The 15950-nt window shown below is 43.4% G+C and overlaps 1 protein-coding gene across 16 annotated transcripts in view; it reads left to right on the top strand.

Moving 5' to 3' along the window:
* MARCHF8 (membrane associated ring-CH-type finger 8) overlaps positions 1-15950 on the top strand; it is a 119595-nt gene that overhangs the window by 100728 nt on the left and 2917 nt on the right. For 14 of the 16 annotated variants that reach the window (XM_075154588.1, XM_075154589.1, XM_075154586.1 and 11 more), the window contains 4 exons: positions 7738-7817; positions 8123-8956; positions 10910-11090; positions 14909-15056. In XM_075154588.1, the coding sequence (XP_075010689.1) occupies positions 7738-7817; positions 8123-8956; positions 10910-11090; positions 14909-15056 (1243 nt within the window). The remainder of the gene's footprint in view (positions 1-7737; positions 7818-8122; positions 8957-10909; positions 11091-14908; positions 15057-15950) is intronic. The other 2 variants (XM_075154596.1, XM_075154595.1) reach the window with 1 other exon arrangement.

Here is a 15950-nt window from a genome sequence, read left to right as displayed (position 1 = left end):
CCTGAAACTGATGATGTGACATATGGAAATATCTTCAGGTCATCTGTGTGCTGTTCCTGTCATCTGATTGCTCTGGAGGGCTGATTTTAGCATAGTGGGGAAGCACTTTGTAGTCTTATTTTTGTGGCCCTCTAAGGGGTAAACTTTGAAAATGCTAGTACTGGGATCACAGCAAAGGAATCAAAAGTGCACTCCTTAAAAAATGTAAATGCTTTGTCTTTTCTGAAGGCCTGTACAGTTTTATCTTTTGAGCAAAAGCACACTGTAAAGTATTAAATTATTCTTGGGCTGAATGGCAGCCAGTGCAGATGCAAAGTGGTAGCCTAAGCTTGCTATGAAATTTAAAATCCATTTGCGCTGTTCATCAGCTTGGAACAGATTTAGAAAAGCATATGAATACACACATCCACTGTTGCCTGAAGCTTTGATGGATTCAGTGAGTGTTTGTCCGTAGAAAAGCAATCCAGGTTTTTCAGTCGCAGAGCTTAGCTATCCTGTAGTCTATCAGATGACCAAGGCTTACTGAAAAGAACTGCTGCTCAAAGGTGTTCTGTTCAGGTACATGAGCCTGGGGGTAGGGAAAGAGAGGTTGTTTAAAAAAAAAATTTAAATCCTTCTACTGAGCTATTGGCGAAAGGAAAATACAGGAAAAATTGTGTAGTGTGAAGATTAAGGTATGTTCTTTTCCCCACTGACAAGAGCAAGTAATCTCATGCTGGGGCACGGTGAAGTCATGTTGGTAAGGAGTGCGACGGTCTCCCTGTGCTGTGATAAATCCCCTCTCCCGGGGCTGCATTCGTACTTCATATAGGTATGAGGACACCCTGTGAAGGAGGAGCCTGAAGGAGTTTCCTTTCCTTTTTTGTTCCCTCAGTCCATTCAAGGTATTTTGAGGAAGGTTTTAAAGTCAAAGGGCCATATTTTTTTCTTCTTCTTCTCCCTGTAGAACCTGTGTAGTTGTTACTGGGTTTAGTCAATATTAATTGTGTGCTATAGGCAGGTTGAATTATGCTTGGGGAGATTTCGAAAGGATAGATAGCCTGCTTTCTTTAGTGCCTTTGGCTTTGGTATCTCTAGAGGAAGTTCCTGCCAGAATCCTCCTTTAGATTTCCTTGGGAAGAATGAGGGGAAGCTGACTTCAGCTTTGCTCCTAGTTTCTAGACATAATTTTAATTATAGTCATATACATTATATAACGTATGGAACAAAGTTCTTTCAGCAGCTGACTGCCGGTTCCTATCAAGTTGTTGCCAAAATTATATGGTGGAGTTGATCATCCTGAAAATTTCAGATGCCTCTTTCCCACATCTTTCCCCTCCCCCCCATTTTTTAACCACTGTCCACTCTAATAATGCTTATCTCAGCTAAAGACACTTGATTTTAGTATGCACTGGAAGTCAAAATGGCACGAGTCTGGTAGGGAGAATTTAATGGAAAAGACCAGAAGTTACTGATGTTTGATCCTGCCATGTTGGTATTTAGGAAAAGCTTTTCAAAAACAGCCTGTCAGCAGGGCTGTCTGCCCTTCACAACGTCCAGTCTGTCCGTAGGTGGCCTGTTCTGGCTATCTCAAGTGTCAGGTTAGTAAACTCGGCACGGCTGGTTGGCCTCACTGCACTGCTGCTAGTTCAGCTGGAGGCCTCCCTTGGCACACGTGCAGTGAAACGACCACGTCTGTTCCACAGATGAGCTTTGGAGACTTTACAGCTGCAGTGCACTTTAGCAAGAGCCATCAGCCAACATGTATGTGGAATACAGCACTTGCTGAAAGCATAAAAACACAAATATGTTGCATCCTGGTGGATGGCTGGAGCCAAGCAATTATATTTGTTCTGCAGTGGCTTGAGAGAAATGATGGATGTGTCCCTTGGGTTTAATCGAGACCTCCCTGCCTGACTTCAGTCAGGCTCAGCACAGCAGGCAGAACTGAATTTTGCCACTGTGGATGAGACGGGGCTGGGGCTGCCCCTGTCAAAGGGAGGGGAGGGGAATGGGGCAGCGGTGGCACAGAGTCAGATTCCCTGGGGCTCTTTGTAGGTGTCCTTTCCCTATCTGAAGACTAGCCAGGTTAGTTATGGAGCACCTTGCAGTGGCACTTGGTGCCTTTTTTCACAAGGCCCCCATCACTGATGTTTTCTTTCCTAGATCACTGTCTGTATCTAGATCCTGCCAGAGGAACAGGTATGGGGTGGTTGGTCTTGGTTTCTGTGGTGTAAACTAAGGAGGGAGCAGAGCCTGGGGCTTTCGCTGCCTCTGGAGATGTACCATGCAAGGTAAGTCTCTGCCATGTCCATGTCTAGCAGCAGCCTTGCCTTCTTAATACACATTTAAATAGGATCTATGTGAGAGAGATAAAATAGCTCTTTGGCAATGAGTTCTTCTAAAACACAGGGTGTGATAACTGTCCCTCTGAGTCTCTTTCCCATGTGCTTCTGCCACATTTGTCATTGTGATGTGTTAATACCAGCAGAGACAAATCTGATTCGAACAAAACTCCCAGCGGCCCATTGCAGATTGCAGCACTGTGATCTGGGTGCTGAAAAAGCATCGCAGTGCAAGAGGATTGCTTGGGGCCAGGGGTGGGGGGATTAAAGGTAGTGGGCTTCACTGGTTGTGCTTGGGACAGGACAACTCCGGGGCAGTGGGAGACGTCTCCACTTAGCCAACACCTGCTATGGTTAGCTGTGTCTCTCTAATCCCCAGAGCAACTGGTGGTAGGTAGAGTTGGCTCAGTGGAGAAGACCATCACTGTGCTCCCGTTGTTCTTACAGGGAAGGGAGGCAGACAGAAACTGCTGCAATGGTCTAGTGGTGCTGGAGACATCTTTTAGCATCAGTCTTTTTGACAGCAGGTGCAGCTACCTTTTAGGATTTTTATTGCGCACTTATTTTTTTTTTTAGCCCAGCAGAAGAGCATAGTTTTGAAATGGGTTCATCACAGTGTAAAATAAAGGCAAACCCATAGTCAAAATGCCAGGTTGAAATTTGGGTTGTGGAGTGTTTGGCTCCTTGCTCTATTGTTAAATTTGTGTTTGTCTGAAGCTCCTTGTGCTGCAGTTCCTCCCGAGTAAAAGACTTAAAATTGTGCTTCTTTTCTCTAACCTTTTGTCTGCCCAAAGGAGAGGTATGCTCCATTATTAAATGTGTATAGTGATAGTGCTTAGTATGTTAGTTCCAGGTCCTTAGCTGAGACTTCTAGGTGTTTTTGTAGCAGAAACAGAAGGTGCACAGTATTGTTCCTATTCATGTGACACCTAGAAATGATGAAGTTTGCAGGTGTGGGGGAAAACCTTTTTTTGCTTCCTTCAGACTTCCAATCAGTGGAGGAATTCTTCTGGAGTTAAGCTGTTTCTAACTTTTTACTTTCAATGAATAATTTAAGAAGGTTTTTAGAATGTGATAGGCCCTGTTCTTTAAAATGAGATATAATTGCTAGTACTGAAGTGCAGCCCAGAGTGAGACGACAGCAACTATACCCAGAAGTGCCATCTCAGATAAGCAGGTTATCTTGGAATATACCCAAGCCATCAACGTGTTCACTATGACTTACTTCAAAGATGACTTTATTTTCTGAAGGAGGGTAGGTTTTTTGGGTTTTGGTGTGCAGCATGTAATCACAATTAGGTAATCAGAAAAGGCTGAGTTCTTCTACCAACAGATCACAACGTTCATGGAGTGGGGGCAGAATGAGAACAACCAGCTATAGCAGCACATCATATATATACATATGTACGTATATATATATAAATATGCATGCACACATACACACACACACACACATATATATAAAAAAAGATATATATTTCTTCCTGATGGCAACCCTCCAGAGAGCTGTAGGCGTCCAGGGATTGCTGCCTTCAGAGTCGCTGTGATTATCTAAACACCAGTGCAGAAGGCCACACTGTGACCTCACTGAATTGCATTAGATGGGAATGTCAATATACACAATTAACTAACTATTGACCTTTAGTCCTGAGCTATTTTAGGCAATCAGTTTGGCTGTACAGGGTACCTCACTAGCACATAGCTCCAAGGCTTGTCATTGGAGGTGATATTCCTCCTTGCGAAGGGCATGAAAGTCCACAGAGATTCAAGCAAGTGATTCTGGGGTTAGAATGGTCGAATTCAGGCTGTCAAGGCTTGGGCTACGCATCACGTAACAAGCATGGCAGAAACATCCTATGACAAGGAGTGCTTTAAAACCTACTACTACTGTCGCTATCGTAAGTAGCCAGTTCAACCAAAGGTGCTGCTACTTGGGAGATTGGGGCATTAAGGATGGTGTGTGTGCCAGAAGCTAGAGAGTGGTGAAGGCTTTGATTGCTTATTTTCCTAGCCTCTTCAGAGCTGAGCCTTGCGTGGGAGCAATGTCAGAGCTCCAAGCTAGCTGGATCCACCTCTCTGTTGCATTCACCCATCACATTGCCTCTTCTTTGCCCTGGTCTGGCCCAAGGCTGCCAGTGTTTCTTCGTTCCTGTGGCATCTCTCTGCCTGATAGCTGCTGTATCTGAGTCAGTAAACCCAGGCGAGCTGTGGGGACTGGTGAGTGTCCGCTGCATGCGCTTCTGCCTCTAGGACTGACAGAACTTACTTCTTGGGCTGTTGGCAGCAGCTTGCATTTTACTGTGCTCTTCTCTTGTCAGTGAGTTGTGCCTCACCATTAGAGGCTCATTGCTCTATCCCACTGATGTTCCTCTGGCAGCTGAAGCTAGGGAAGTGACTGGCATTAAACAAGCTCAGTAAAACAAGTGGTTAGTCTTACCTCACCTCCCTATCCTAGTCTGATTTGCAATGCTGTGTAAATAGTTTCACGAGCAAAAAGCATGGGAGGAAGGGAGGATGGACTGAGAGACTGGAGGCTCATTGAACCATGGCTTTTGGTGGTAGCCACAGCTTACGTTAGCTTAAACCGAGGGTGAGGCGTAACTTCCTCCAGTGTTTTGTTGTTCCACTTTGTGGTGCCTTTCCAAAAGTGTTAACTTCTGTTCATATTTTGATTGCATTTGCATTATGTATAAAGATGGAGCAAAGGACCTCCTGTATTGAAGCAGGAAGATAGGAGGAAGAGGAAATGTGCCTCAGATGTGGGTTTTTTGCAAGCTGTCCTGAACAGTGCTGGCATCTAGAAACAGAATAGTAAGCTTGAAATGCAAATGAAATTCCACAATTTCTTGTTTGTCTCAGCCTTTTGATTTCCCAAGTGGCAAGAGTTTGACACTGTCTTGGTGTGAGGCAGTTGCATCAAGGAACCCGTAACATGGTTTCGGAAGGGAAATTTTGGATCATTGAAACTAGTCATCTGCTATTAGACTGTCACATCATATATACTGCTGTCTTTTTTTAGAAAGCTTCATTGCTAAAGCGAAGGAATAGAGAGATTGGATTCATTCTAAGCAGGTTACCTTCTGTGATTTGCTCATAACATAAAACCTGGGACAGATTTATTAATTGATTTTTGACTTCAGTTCCAACAATATATGGCTCTGTTTCCATGGCAGAATGCAACATGCTGTTTTACTGGTTCAATATTTTGTTTTTAGAAGATTGCTAAATATGTCTTTTTAAATAATTCATTATTTAAGTCTGATTAATTTTCATTTGCATGATTGTGGCAGCAGATTATAGTGTGTTAGGTCTTTCACTAACTTGTCAGTCTTTCTTTACAAAAAAGTAATTACTGCACAAACTCTTTTTAAAGATTCGAAATCAGAGATATACCTGCTTTTAGGTGAGGTTAAGCATCAAATAGAGAGCAAATTTCCAAGTAATACCTGAATTCATCTCACTGTATGATCAGCATCCTATATCATTAACATGTGCAAGTGGTGTAAAATGCAAAGAACCATAGTTTCCAGGATAAAGCCAATAATTGTTCTTTAAGTCTTTAATTTGTTTTGTCACAATCATAACATAGTTCAGTTTGCTTTCTGGCCCAAGGTTATTCTCTTGGTTTTTATTCTATACATGTACCTAGCTGGGTAGGATGAGAAATAAGTTACAGTGTCTTGCTACGGATCCAGAGGTGTGTGTTTGAGTCTTGCCCTCGACTCTTGCAGACCCAGCTGTAAATGGATACCTGTTTTTTCAGGTTTGGTGCACCTGAGACGTCCCAATGTGAGGCCAGATACATTGCTCTCTGTAGGGCTGTTGGCTAGAGAAACAAAACCTTAACAGATGAGTCCTGTAAACGGAAGATGATGGTTGTATCTGTATTTATAAAGTAGCATGTGTGTCCTAGTATACCCATCTCCTCTCACAAAGAAAGAGGAGTACATTGTGTGACAAGGAACCTTGCTTTTGCTATGAGAGTGTAAAAGCCTGCAGTGGCCTTGTTTAAATATACCATAGGGGCTTTTAATAAATCAAGTATAGAATTGAAGAGACCTGAGACAGATACTGTGCGTGTGTTGCACCGTGACCAGAGATCCTCAAAGCAGTGATGACTGAGCTAGCTCTGGCGTCTCAAGCTGAAGTACAGGGCTGGGCACAGCGTGCCTCTGTGGCAACACACCTTCCGTGACCTGAGGTCTCTCCTAGTCTGGCTTTGTGCACTTGCCTGGCCCAGGTCTGTGCTGGCTGTGCTGGTTTTTGTGCAGCCCAGCGTGGTGTTGACACTTCTGTTGTTCTGCTGATTGCATTGTTCCTTCCTGGATTTCAGGCTTTGCTTTGCAGATCAAAAGAGCTGGAAGCCTTTGTTTGAATTTTGCAATGCGAGCAGTGTTTTGCAGCAGTGGGTGAGCGGCATAGCCTATCCAGCAGCTGTGGAACATGGGAGAACCAGGTTTAAAGATTCTATATTACGAGGTTATCAATGCAGGCCTCCTCCTCGCCAAAACCTCTAGGAAGAGTCGAGAAGTTTCTGTTAGTGACCCACAGAATATAGCGGCAGAAAAGGCCTATAATAATAGCCCATCGAGTCCCAGCTCTGAGACAACGATCGTTCTTATCATACTGATTGTAGAGGCTTGTCTATTAAGTGTTAAATATGCCAAGAGCTTAACTTTGTTTTTTGAGTTAGTTCAGCTGAATTCTGAATTCTTCAGTTATTCTGTTTCTCACTGTGCTCTTGTTGGGTCTTACGAATGTGCCTGCTGCCACACCTCTTCTCCAAGTAGGTGGAAGATCCTGCCAGAGTAAGAGCAGGATGAAAGGCCTTGCAAAGTACAGAGAGTACTTCAGGGAATGGTCTGCTTTGGCAGATGGTGCTCATGTGCATATGCTAGTATGGAAAATAAGTCCCCAAATACTGTCTGAGTTACTGAATTACTGATGGTTCTGTCTTCTGAAAAAAAAAAAACAGAAGCCTCTAATCTCTTGTCATCATTATAAGTGGAAGGATTAGCTATTATGTGGTAGCTAAATTCTGACTAGTCTATACACACACCTCCATCTAATTACTCTAATTACTGTAGCATTGCTCATTTCCTGAGCTATTGTTCTGTGCAATGTTTGACAGCTGGCAGGTTCCGCTCCAGAGACGGCTGCATTTGACCTTGGGGGAAAACGTTTCTGTTCTGATTACTACTTTTCCAAGGATGAGGCTGTGTGACCTCCCTTTCTAGCATTTGACAATAAAGCCACATTCTTGCAACTAGCCCTTGAATATCTGATGTGGAGTGATATCTGACTCCATACGCTGTGTTTAACCCTGAAGGTGATTGCTGTGCATACCGAACTCTTCCAACTTGTGACTTGCTTTTTTTTGTTTGTTTGTTTGTTTGTTTGAATTTCACTGCAGGCTGGAAGTCCAACCTCTATCTCTGCCCCTCATAGCTTCTCTCGCACTTCTGTTACACCATCCAACCAGGACATCTGCAGGTAAAGTGTGTTGTTTGCATGGATACAGTGAGGCTCCTGCGAGGTTCAAATTAAGAGAAAACAAAACTGAAAAAGCACATGTATGGGGAAGTAAGCCATGTGGGGTTCCCGTATGAAGCATCCCATTTGTTTGACTCGACTGCTGTCTAACACTGCTTCGTTGAATCCCACTGACTGTTTGGCCCTGCTATGTTTGCCATTCCCACGCTAGCCGTAATTCTCATTTCTTCACTTTTAATTATATGTGTTCTCTTATGTAATTGTTTTTTACTTTCTGTGCTTTTATTCCACTGTTCTGCATGCAGTTCCAGTGCAGTGTTTTCTGAGTGTTGTCATCACAGTCCAGTGCAGTCTGCTGTTGTCTTGAAAAATCCTCACTGCCAGAGCCCTCTGACACAAGGGGTCACTGTGACAGTAATCTGTCAGGACACGTTACATGCAGCAAAGAGAAACTCCCGTGGCCAGGCACTCAGGTCTGCTAAGAACGTAAAGCCCACCCGCACTCTGAAATTCTCCAAGTCCCTCAATGACGTGGACCAGAAGGCGCAGAGCACCAGTGAGTGCTTTGACTATGTGGAGCGAACACGCTCAGAAGGCAAATTGATCCCGACTCAAGAGCAATGTTTAAGGATTAACAAATTTCATCTTAAAGAGAGGAAACCACTGAATCTCAGGCCTCTTTCTTTTAGCAATTCTAAGCACTCCTACATCCCTTCCCTTTCCAACTACTCAAGTGCATCGGGAGGAGCAGAGAACCACAGCGCTGTACATATCCCCTTGCTGGAGGACAAAGTGGACCATGACAACTCAAGGAGCAAAAAACTGTTGCGTTACCTTTTTTCCTTCTCCCACACCTCCAGCACCAGCAGCCTGCATAAGTTCCACGAACTGGAGAGCTATTCCAGTCACTTCCAAGCTGAGAAATCCTCCAGCGTGCAGGTGGAAAGCATGGACTTCTGCTCTGATGATACGGGAGACAATGACGTCTTTGAGGACAGCACCTCAGTGAAACTGAAAACAAAAGAGCAGCGGGCACCACTCTGTTCAGTTGAGAAGGACAGTGACCTTGACTGCCCTTCCCCCCTCTCAGAAAAATTCCCCCCTCTCTCCCCTGTGTCCACATCGGGGGATACCTGCAGGTTGGTTTACCAGAGAACCGCCTACCTTCGAGCCCTCCCATGTGCGGTGGTGACCGTTCTGCTTTCCCCTGCCTTTGTGCTGTTTCTGTCTTTTCTTTCACCCTGACACCTTGCTTTAATATGTGCGATTTGAAGCATGCAGCCTTCTCTCTGCTGTCCTGCACCCCTCTGATGCACTTAACAAGGCTACTAAACAAAAGAATTTCCTTTGGAGTCAAATAAATTCTCTTGCAATTTGTTTCAGGTTTGGGATTCTGAGATGGTATTTTTCTCTTATCAGTGCCCAAATGGGGAATATCATGAGAGAATCAGCTACGCATATTAAAGGCCAAGCTGAACATGTCTTAGCTTTTAATGAGCAATGTGTTGTCCTGACAGTCACTGCTGGTTTGGTCACAGGATGGGGAGTCAGGAGGAAAATAGACTGTTTAAAAATTGCTTCTGAGATCAGGTCAATATAGCTTGAAATTTTTTTTTTTTCATCTTTTCCTCACAGTTTGTATCCCACCACACTCTTTTGTTTGTAAAGGGCTTTCTGGATGCCTTAGTCAAAAGGAGGATCTGTAGTGCTGGGTGTTAGTGGTGGGCCTGTGTGATGTCCATAGAGTGAGGTCCAAAAAGGATGGGTGTCCTTGTTCCAACTATAGAGGATCAATCACGTGCACAGGTGGTGGGAACAGCCAGCTCTGGACTGTCTTCATGGTGACTTGTCTGCAAGTCTGCCCCATCCCAGCTCCAAAATGTGGCTGAGGAGCAGGAGTCATCAAATACAGGAGCAAATGTCCCATCCCTCTACCTAGCGTTTTACTATCCTAATCTTTCTCCTCCCTGACAGCACTTTCTGAAGCTGGCTTTGTTACTAGTTGCCAATATTATTTGATTTCCCCTCTCATTACCAGCAAAATCTAGTTCCGTATTGGCTTGTCATCAACAAGAAGCTGTTGTAATCCACCCACTCCTTCATTTCCACTTGCCAGCTATCAGCAAGGTCGCAAGAGGCAAGATGCTACACATCAGTAAGAGATTTCAGTAATAGACAGGGATGGCAGCATGCCAGGATGTACTTCACATATGCTTAGTAACTTACATTCATTCCCTGAGCTCCTTACCATCCCCCTTTCAATTCATGACCTCTTCCACATGGTTAGAAGGACTTAGTGATGTTTGATGTAACCCAAGGGTTGTGCATAAATTGAAGCTGGAAATCAAATGCCAGCACCTGGTAGTAACACTATATCAGGTATCCTTGCTGTCTGCACAGTTGAGCTGTGAGGGAAATGGGGAATTTTGCAGAGCTGATGCTTCCTTAGCAGCTCTTGCAAAGTAAGAATTGGAGAGCAAAACCATTAGTCTGTTTAGAGTAGGTGTATTTTGGGGAGATTCAGTGCTGTAGCTTTGCAGTGTGGATCTGTCTCTTAGCAATTGGCACTAGAAATAGTCACTTCTCTTGTGCAAAATCCAGGCTGTCTAAATTAACTCTTCATTATACTGGGGTGGACCATTGGTTTGGGAATTTTGTTTTATCTTCCGTTTCCGATCGTAATCCATGAGTAGCTGTACCTCTCTGTGCGTATTTTGTCTTGGGAAGTGCTGTCTGATCTGTTTAAATGCAATTTTCAGTTAAGTGCTATTGTTCTAGATGAAGCGTTGTCATTTCTTATCCTGTTTTTTCTTTTGGATACTGCATTTCTGTCAGGCTCTGTGTGCCCGCCTCATCTGTTAGAAAACAGCTGTCTAGTTAGCGGTGTCTGTGCTCAGTTATTTTGTGCCTGTGTATGTGCTTGCGCAGCAATGGAGTTCTTTAGTTTTAGCTCCTTTATGGAACACATTCCTTTGATATGTATGTCTCAGGATCCCCAGTGGACAACCATGTGTGATCACAGATATTACATGCCTCTTCCACATCCTTTCTGCTTCCTCTTCCCCTAATGAGCAGCTTTGCTTCTGATTCAGGATATGTCACTGTGAAGGAGATGATGAGAGCCCTTTGATTACCCCCTGTCACTGCACGGGAAGTCTTCATTTTGTGCACCAAGCCTGCCTGCAGCAATGGATCAAGAGCTCAGATACGCGATGCTGTGAACTGTGCAAGTATGAGTTCATCATGGAGACAAAACTGAAGCCTTTGCGAAAGGTAGGCACAAGACCTGCTTCTCCAAGGAAATGCGTTGTTCAACACAGATCCGCTCTGAAAAGAGGCTGTCCTTGCCCGTGAGCCCGCGGCACCCCCACGTATTTATCATGTTTCTATGGCTCCTTAGAAAGTCCGGTCAGTTTTGTATAGGTTTAAGGATTTAAATTAACACTCAGCCTGGCAAATTCAACATCAGTGAATCCAGCTCTGAGAGTTAGCTATTTAAGTCTGGCAGCTCTCTGTGTGTAAATGCACAAACATACACACACACATATACATATGTGCATTTCTTTACAGTTACATTTTAGAGCTGCTGCACGAAGGTATTTGCTCTGCAGTTATCCACATTTATTTTAAATATGGAGTTTTGTATTACTGTTATCTGCTTTAGTTTTCTGCTCCAAGATCCACATGGCTTTTAAGTTCTCTTGAAAATATGAGGATTTGAGGTTAAACTTACTTTAAATCACACTTTCTGAGTATAATTTGGTTAAAATTTGTAGCTTTTTTTCTTTTTAAAGGAGCAAACCTATTTTAGTGAAAATATTACAGTGTAAGTAGAATAAGGTTCACCAATAAAAGTGTTTTCATTTTTATCTTTTCTTAGACTGTGAATGATTAGGTTTTAGTACTTCAGGTTGCTAGAACTGTATTTTTGTTTTATAGAAAAGTACTTTTCATAAATCCGGTGACTTGAAGTATAGGTACTTAAATGCTACTTGTATTGTAAGGCCAGTTTTGCGCTTGCATCCTTTTTGTTCTCCCACATCCTCCAAGCTTTCCATTTCAATTGGTCCTTACCATCAGGATTTTGAGATGGAAGTCACTAGTATTCTTAGCACAGACAAATCTTGCCACATCTACCAACGTGTAAGAGTTGCCACGTACACTTGATGAAGTGTAAGAATAACTTCAGTCTGGAACTAGAATAAATGAGAAACATTAAATTCAATTATGATGAGCCTAAATCACGTAGGGTGGTGTCTCTGGACTGCAGCCATCCGAAAGCTGTTATGAGAACTTGTCCAATTCCTAAAAGTGACTCCTGGCAGAAAATAGAGCAGATTTCAAACACCTCTTATCTTTTTTACGGAGTTGTACAGTCTGCAAAGCATATAGCTTAGCATGTCCGGTTGGTAGGACAACCTCTGCTTATGACTGCAGTGAATCGTTGCCTTCTAAGAACTGCAGGTTTTTCCTTGGTAGCCCCTTGGCACAGAGTGTGGTACCTCTCAGCTGCAATATTGGCCGTCATAGACGATACGTTGCACAGCCCAGCCATAGGACATTAAAGAAATTACTCTAGAGAATCTCAAGCAAAAAGAGTTGCTATAGTTGGCAATTGGCTGCTGTTTTTTCTGTGCTTTCTCTGCCTGGAGTGGGTGGGAAACATTTTCTGACTATTTGTGCCCTGTGAGTAAAAGCTGTTGGGCACCTTCAGAAATGAGTCACTCGGCATCATTAGTTATATCTGAACATGTCATCTGTGGGAAAGAGACCAGCTGCCAGGAGGTAGGGACAGAGCCCTAAACAGAAGGAGAAGAAGGAATTTACCTCTCAAATATATCTAAAGAGTCTTTTTAGGGGTCCAGCTGCAGCCAGAAGATAAGCTGCCTCTGTATCGTCAACTCAGCCTTTATGGTATCCTGTCAGTCAGGAGAAAACAGTCTGGAACTGGTGATTATGAAAAGGATGGGACAAATAATAGGGCTTGTGCTTGTCTGTAGGGTAGAAATGGAATTAAACTTCCTCAGCATGTTAAGGTTGTATCGCAGCATTGGGCTGTTCAAACACTAAGTTACTAAGGGAAGAGGATGAGAAACAAAACGTGTCACAATTCAAGTGAAGATGAGGGGAGAAAAGAGAGGGATGCTCCATTTTAAAATTTCAGTGGGAAAAAAGAAGACATTAAATCTAAATTTTCTTCTGAATTTTTTGTTTTAACACCACTTCGAAAACCCAGAAGTGCTGACTATTTTAACTGGGAAATGCCGCGTGCTGTGTCATCGGAATAATGCAGCAGGGACCTACAGATGCTAGTTTCCTCTCTGGGCTAGTGCATAGGTTGCAGAATATCTTCTCTTTTGCTGTGCAGTCATATCTCTTGGAGAGGTGAGGTGGTGCGGACTGGTTTGGTGGCTGTGGAGCCAGCTGTTCACAGGAGGTATTGTCCAGCGAAGGAGCTCAAGCTGTGGAACAGAAAAGAGAAATATAAATTAGTCAGAACACAAGTCCTCATGACTCTGTAAAAGCATTCACAAAGAGATTTCACATGCTTACTTTTTGACAAAATTAATTAATTAATTTATACTTTCTATCAAAAGTAAATACCTTTGTTCAGATGCAAAAGCAATTTTCTGTTTAAAATCCAACATCCAAAAGGAATGCTTTGTCCAATCTTTTTCTAAGAAGATTGAAAGAATATAGCTTTTTAGCGTGTCATTCCTGGAAGTCTTCAATTGTCATGCCATGATGAGATTTGAATGCCCTCAGAACTGGAGATGTGGCTTGGACTGGCCAAAGAGATTGTTTGTTGGCAAGACAGAGAGGATCACAAAGTCTTTGTTTCAGGGTTCAACCATTCTTGTATCCATAGCAGTGGAAACAATAATTCAGCATAATGGGTGATCTCAATCATACCAGTCAGGTCATCCTCACTCTCTTCCACATTATTCCTCCTTTTCAAAGTCGTGTTTTTCTACAAATGCACCTCTCTAGAAACACATAGGTAGGTATGAGAAGTTTATGTACCCCAGCATATATTTTGTGAAAGTGTGAGAAAAGGCCATCTTAACTCTCTGTTCCAAGCAGATATGCTGAGGGATCTGTATCCGACATGCAAAAACTTTCATCATATACATAGGGGAAATTGCCAAAAAATAATTAAAAAAAAAGCTTCTGGGTGTCTCAGTTAAAAAAAATAAAAGCTGTTTTTGAACAATTCCTTGCATATTAGAAGCATGTGTAATAATTGTCTAGTTTCTTTGTATCTTTCCTAAATGACAGCGACTTGGCTTTGTGGTTCTATTTGGGCTGTGTAAACATTATTGATAGATGCAAGTCCGGGGATTTAATTTGCTGCATCCTCTCACTTACAAAAGCTGTCACCCCAGTTCTACTGTATATTGTTAGGGCACATGTATTTAAGTGCATTAGAAACACTGAAAATAAAATATGTGTGTTGCTGCTGTAAGTAGTGTTAAATATATGTGAAGACTGAATGAAACCCACAGAGGTAGGAGGTGAGAACTAAACAGCCTTGAGCCGAGAGCTAAACAGCCTTGACTGTGCACCAAGGGACTCTAACAGAGCTCAGCGTGAGAGGTCTTACACGCGCTGGTCAATTGGATCATGTGCCACTTTTACTGCAGTGTTTTATTGAATGCCTGCCTGAGCAAGGGTGCCCTGTGCCACTCGGTGCTCAGCTGTGACTGTGGGTACCCACTGCTGAGTGGGAACACACAAGGGAGCAGCTTTGCTTGCGCTGCAGAAGGCCTCGCGTTAGGGTCCCTCTGTGCTGGAGCTGCCCCTGCGTGGGTGAGCAGGGAGCGATGACATTGTGCTGCGGCTCCGGATCGGAGCTGAGCACTGGAGGTCCCCTCCGGCGCCAGGACGGCTCCCGGCACAGCAGGGTGAGCTGCCAGCCCTCGCACACATGCTGTGGTCAGAGCAATAATGCCATCTGACTTTTAAAATCCGTGTTAGGAGGAAACTGGTCTCCTGCCTGGTTTTTGTTCTTATCAATGTTCTCTTTTCATACTCTTCAGTAACTACAATAAATACCTAATCTCTTGCTCTGCTTCTGGGTTTCTTGCCAGTGGGAGAAGCTGCAGATGACGGCCAGCGAGAGGAGGAAGATCATGTGCTCTGTAACATTCCATATCATTGCCATCACCTGCGTTGTGTGGTCTCTCTACGTCCTGATAGACAGGACCGCTGAAGAGATTAAACAGGGACAGACTACTGGTATGTTACTTGCTTATCTTCCCTCTTATTCTCTTGGAATAATTATTTATCCTGAATGCAGAGAGGATGCAGAGCATGAGTGTGCAGGTAATGTTTATACTTAGACTAGTTAGCTTTAGCCTGAGGTTGGGTTGGTTTAAAAGCACAGTTCTAAAATGATTTAGTTAAATCAGTGTAAATTCATCTGTGGGTGCTTTTTAAGTCTATTTCAAGCCAATTTAGTTTGCACTTGTGAAATGCACAGATATGAAAGCTAATCCACTGTAGCCAGACACAAAATTGCGCTGCCTTAGCTAATTTAGTTTTGAATCGGAACACTTCCTGAGCAGATAAGGACATAAGCATTTGTTTGCTGCTATGGCTACCTTCTAACTGGGCAAAACCTGAACAGTTTTTAAAAAGAGAAGAAGTAAGAGGAACCTAAATCCAAATCTTTGCAGTAAATCAACAGGGTTTTCTTTCTATTCGGTCATCTGTGAGGTGGGTTAGCACAAGTTTCCTGTGAGAGCCATGTTAGACTGGAGAAATTTTTATGAGTGGTTGTGCCTAAAGCAGAGGAAATTCAGGTTGATTCTTAGGACTTCAATTCATGCAACTGAGATGAGGTTCACTGCAATTCACCACTGCAGGGGTGTCTTAACTGCTTGAATAGTAGGTTTTCTTTAGTATGCCAGCTGTAAACTTACCAAACTGAAATCTGTTTACCTGGGTATGCTGGGCTGCAAATCTGCAGCTTTCACAGAACTGTTTCTCGGGCAGCTGAGCTGTCCCTGAAGGTGGGGATAGAAGGGACAGGGTATCTACCAAGGCTGGGAGCCATTAGAAGACAAGCTGTCCCTGCTCACAGAGCATTGCATGCCAACTAGACATGCAGGTGGAAAATGTTTTGCTGGT

Source organism: Calonectris borealis, chromosome 7 (genome assembly GCF_964195595.1).
Source record: "Calonectris borealis chromosome 7, bCalBor7.hap1.2, whole genome shotgun sequence".
NCBI lineage: Eukaryota > Metazoa > Chordata > Aves > Procellariiformes > Procellariidae > Calonectris > Calonectris borealis.
Note: the sequence above shows the minus strand (reverse complement) of the source record. Positions and strands in the feature narration are given on the sequence as shown.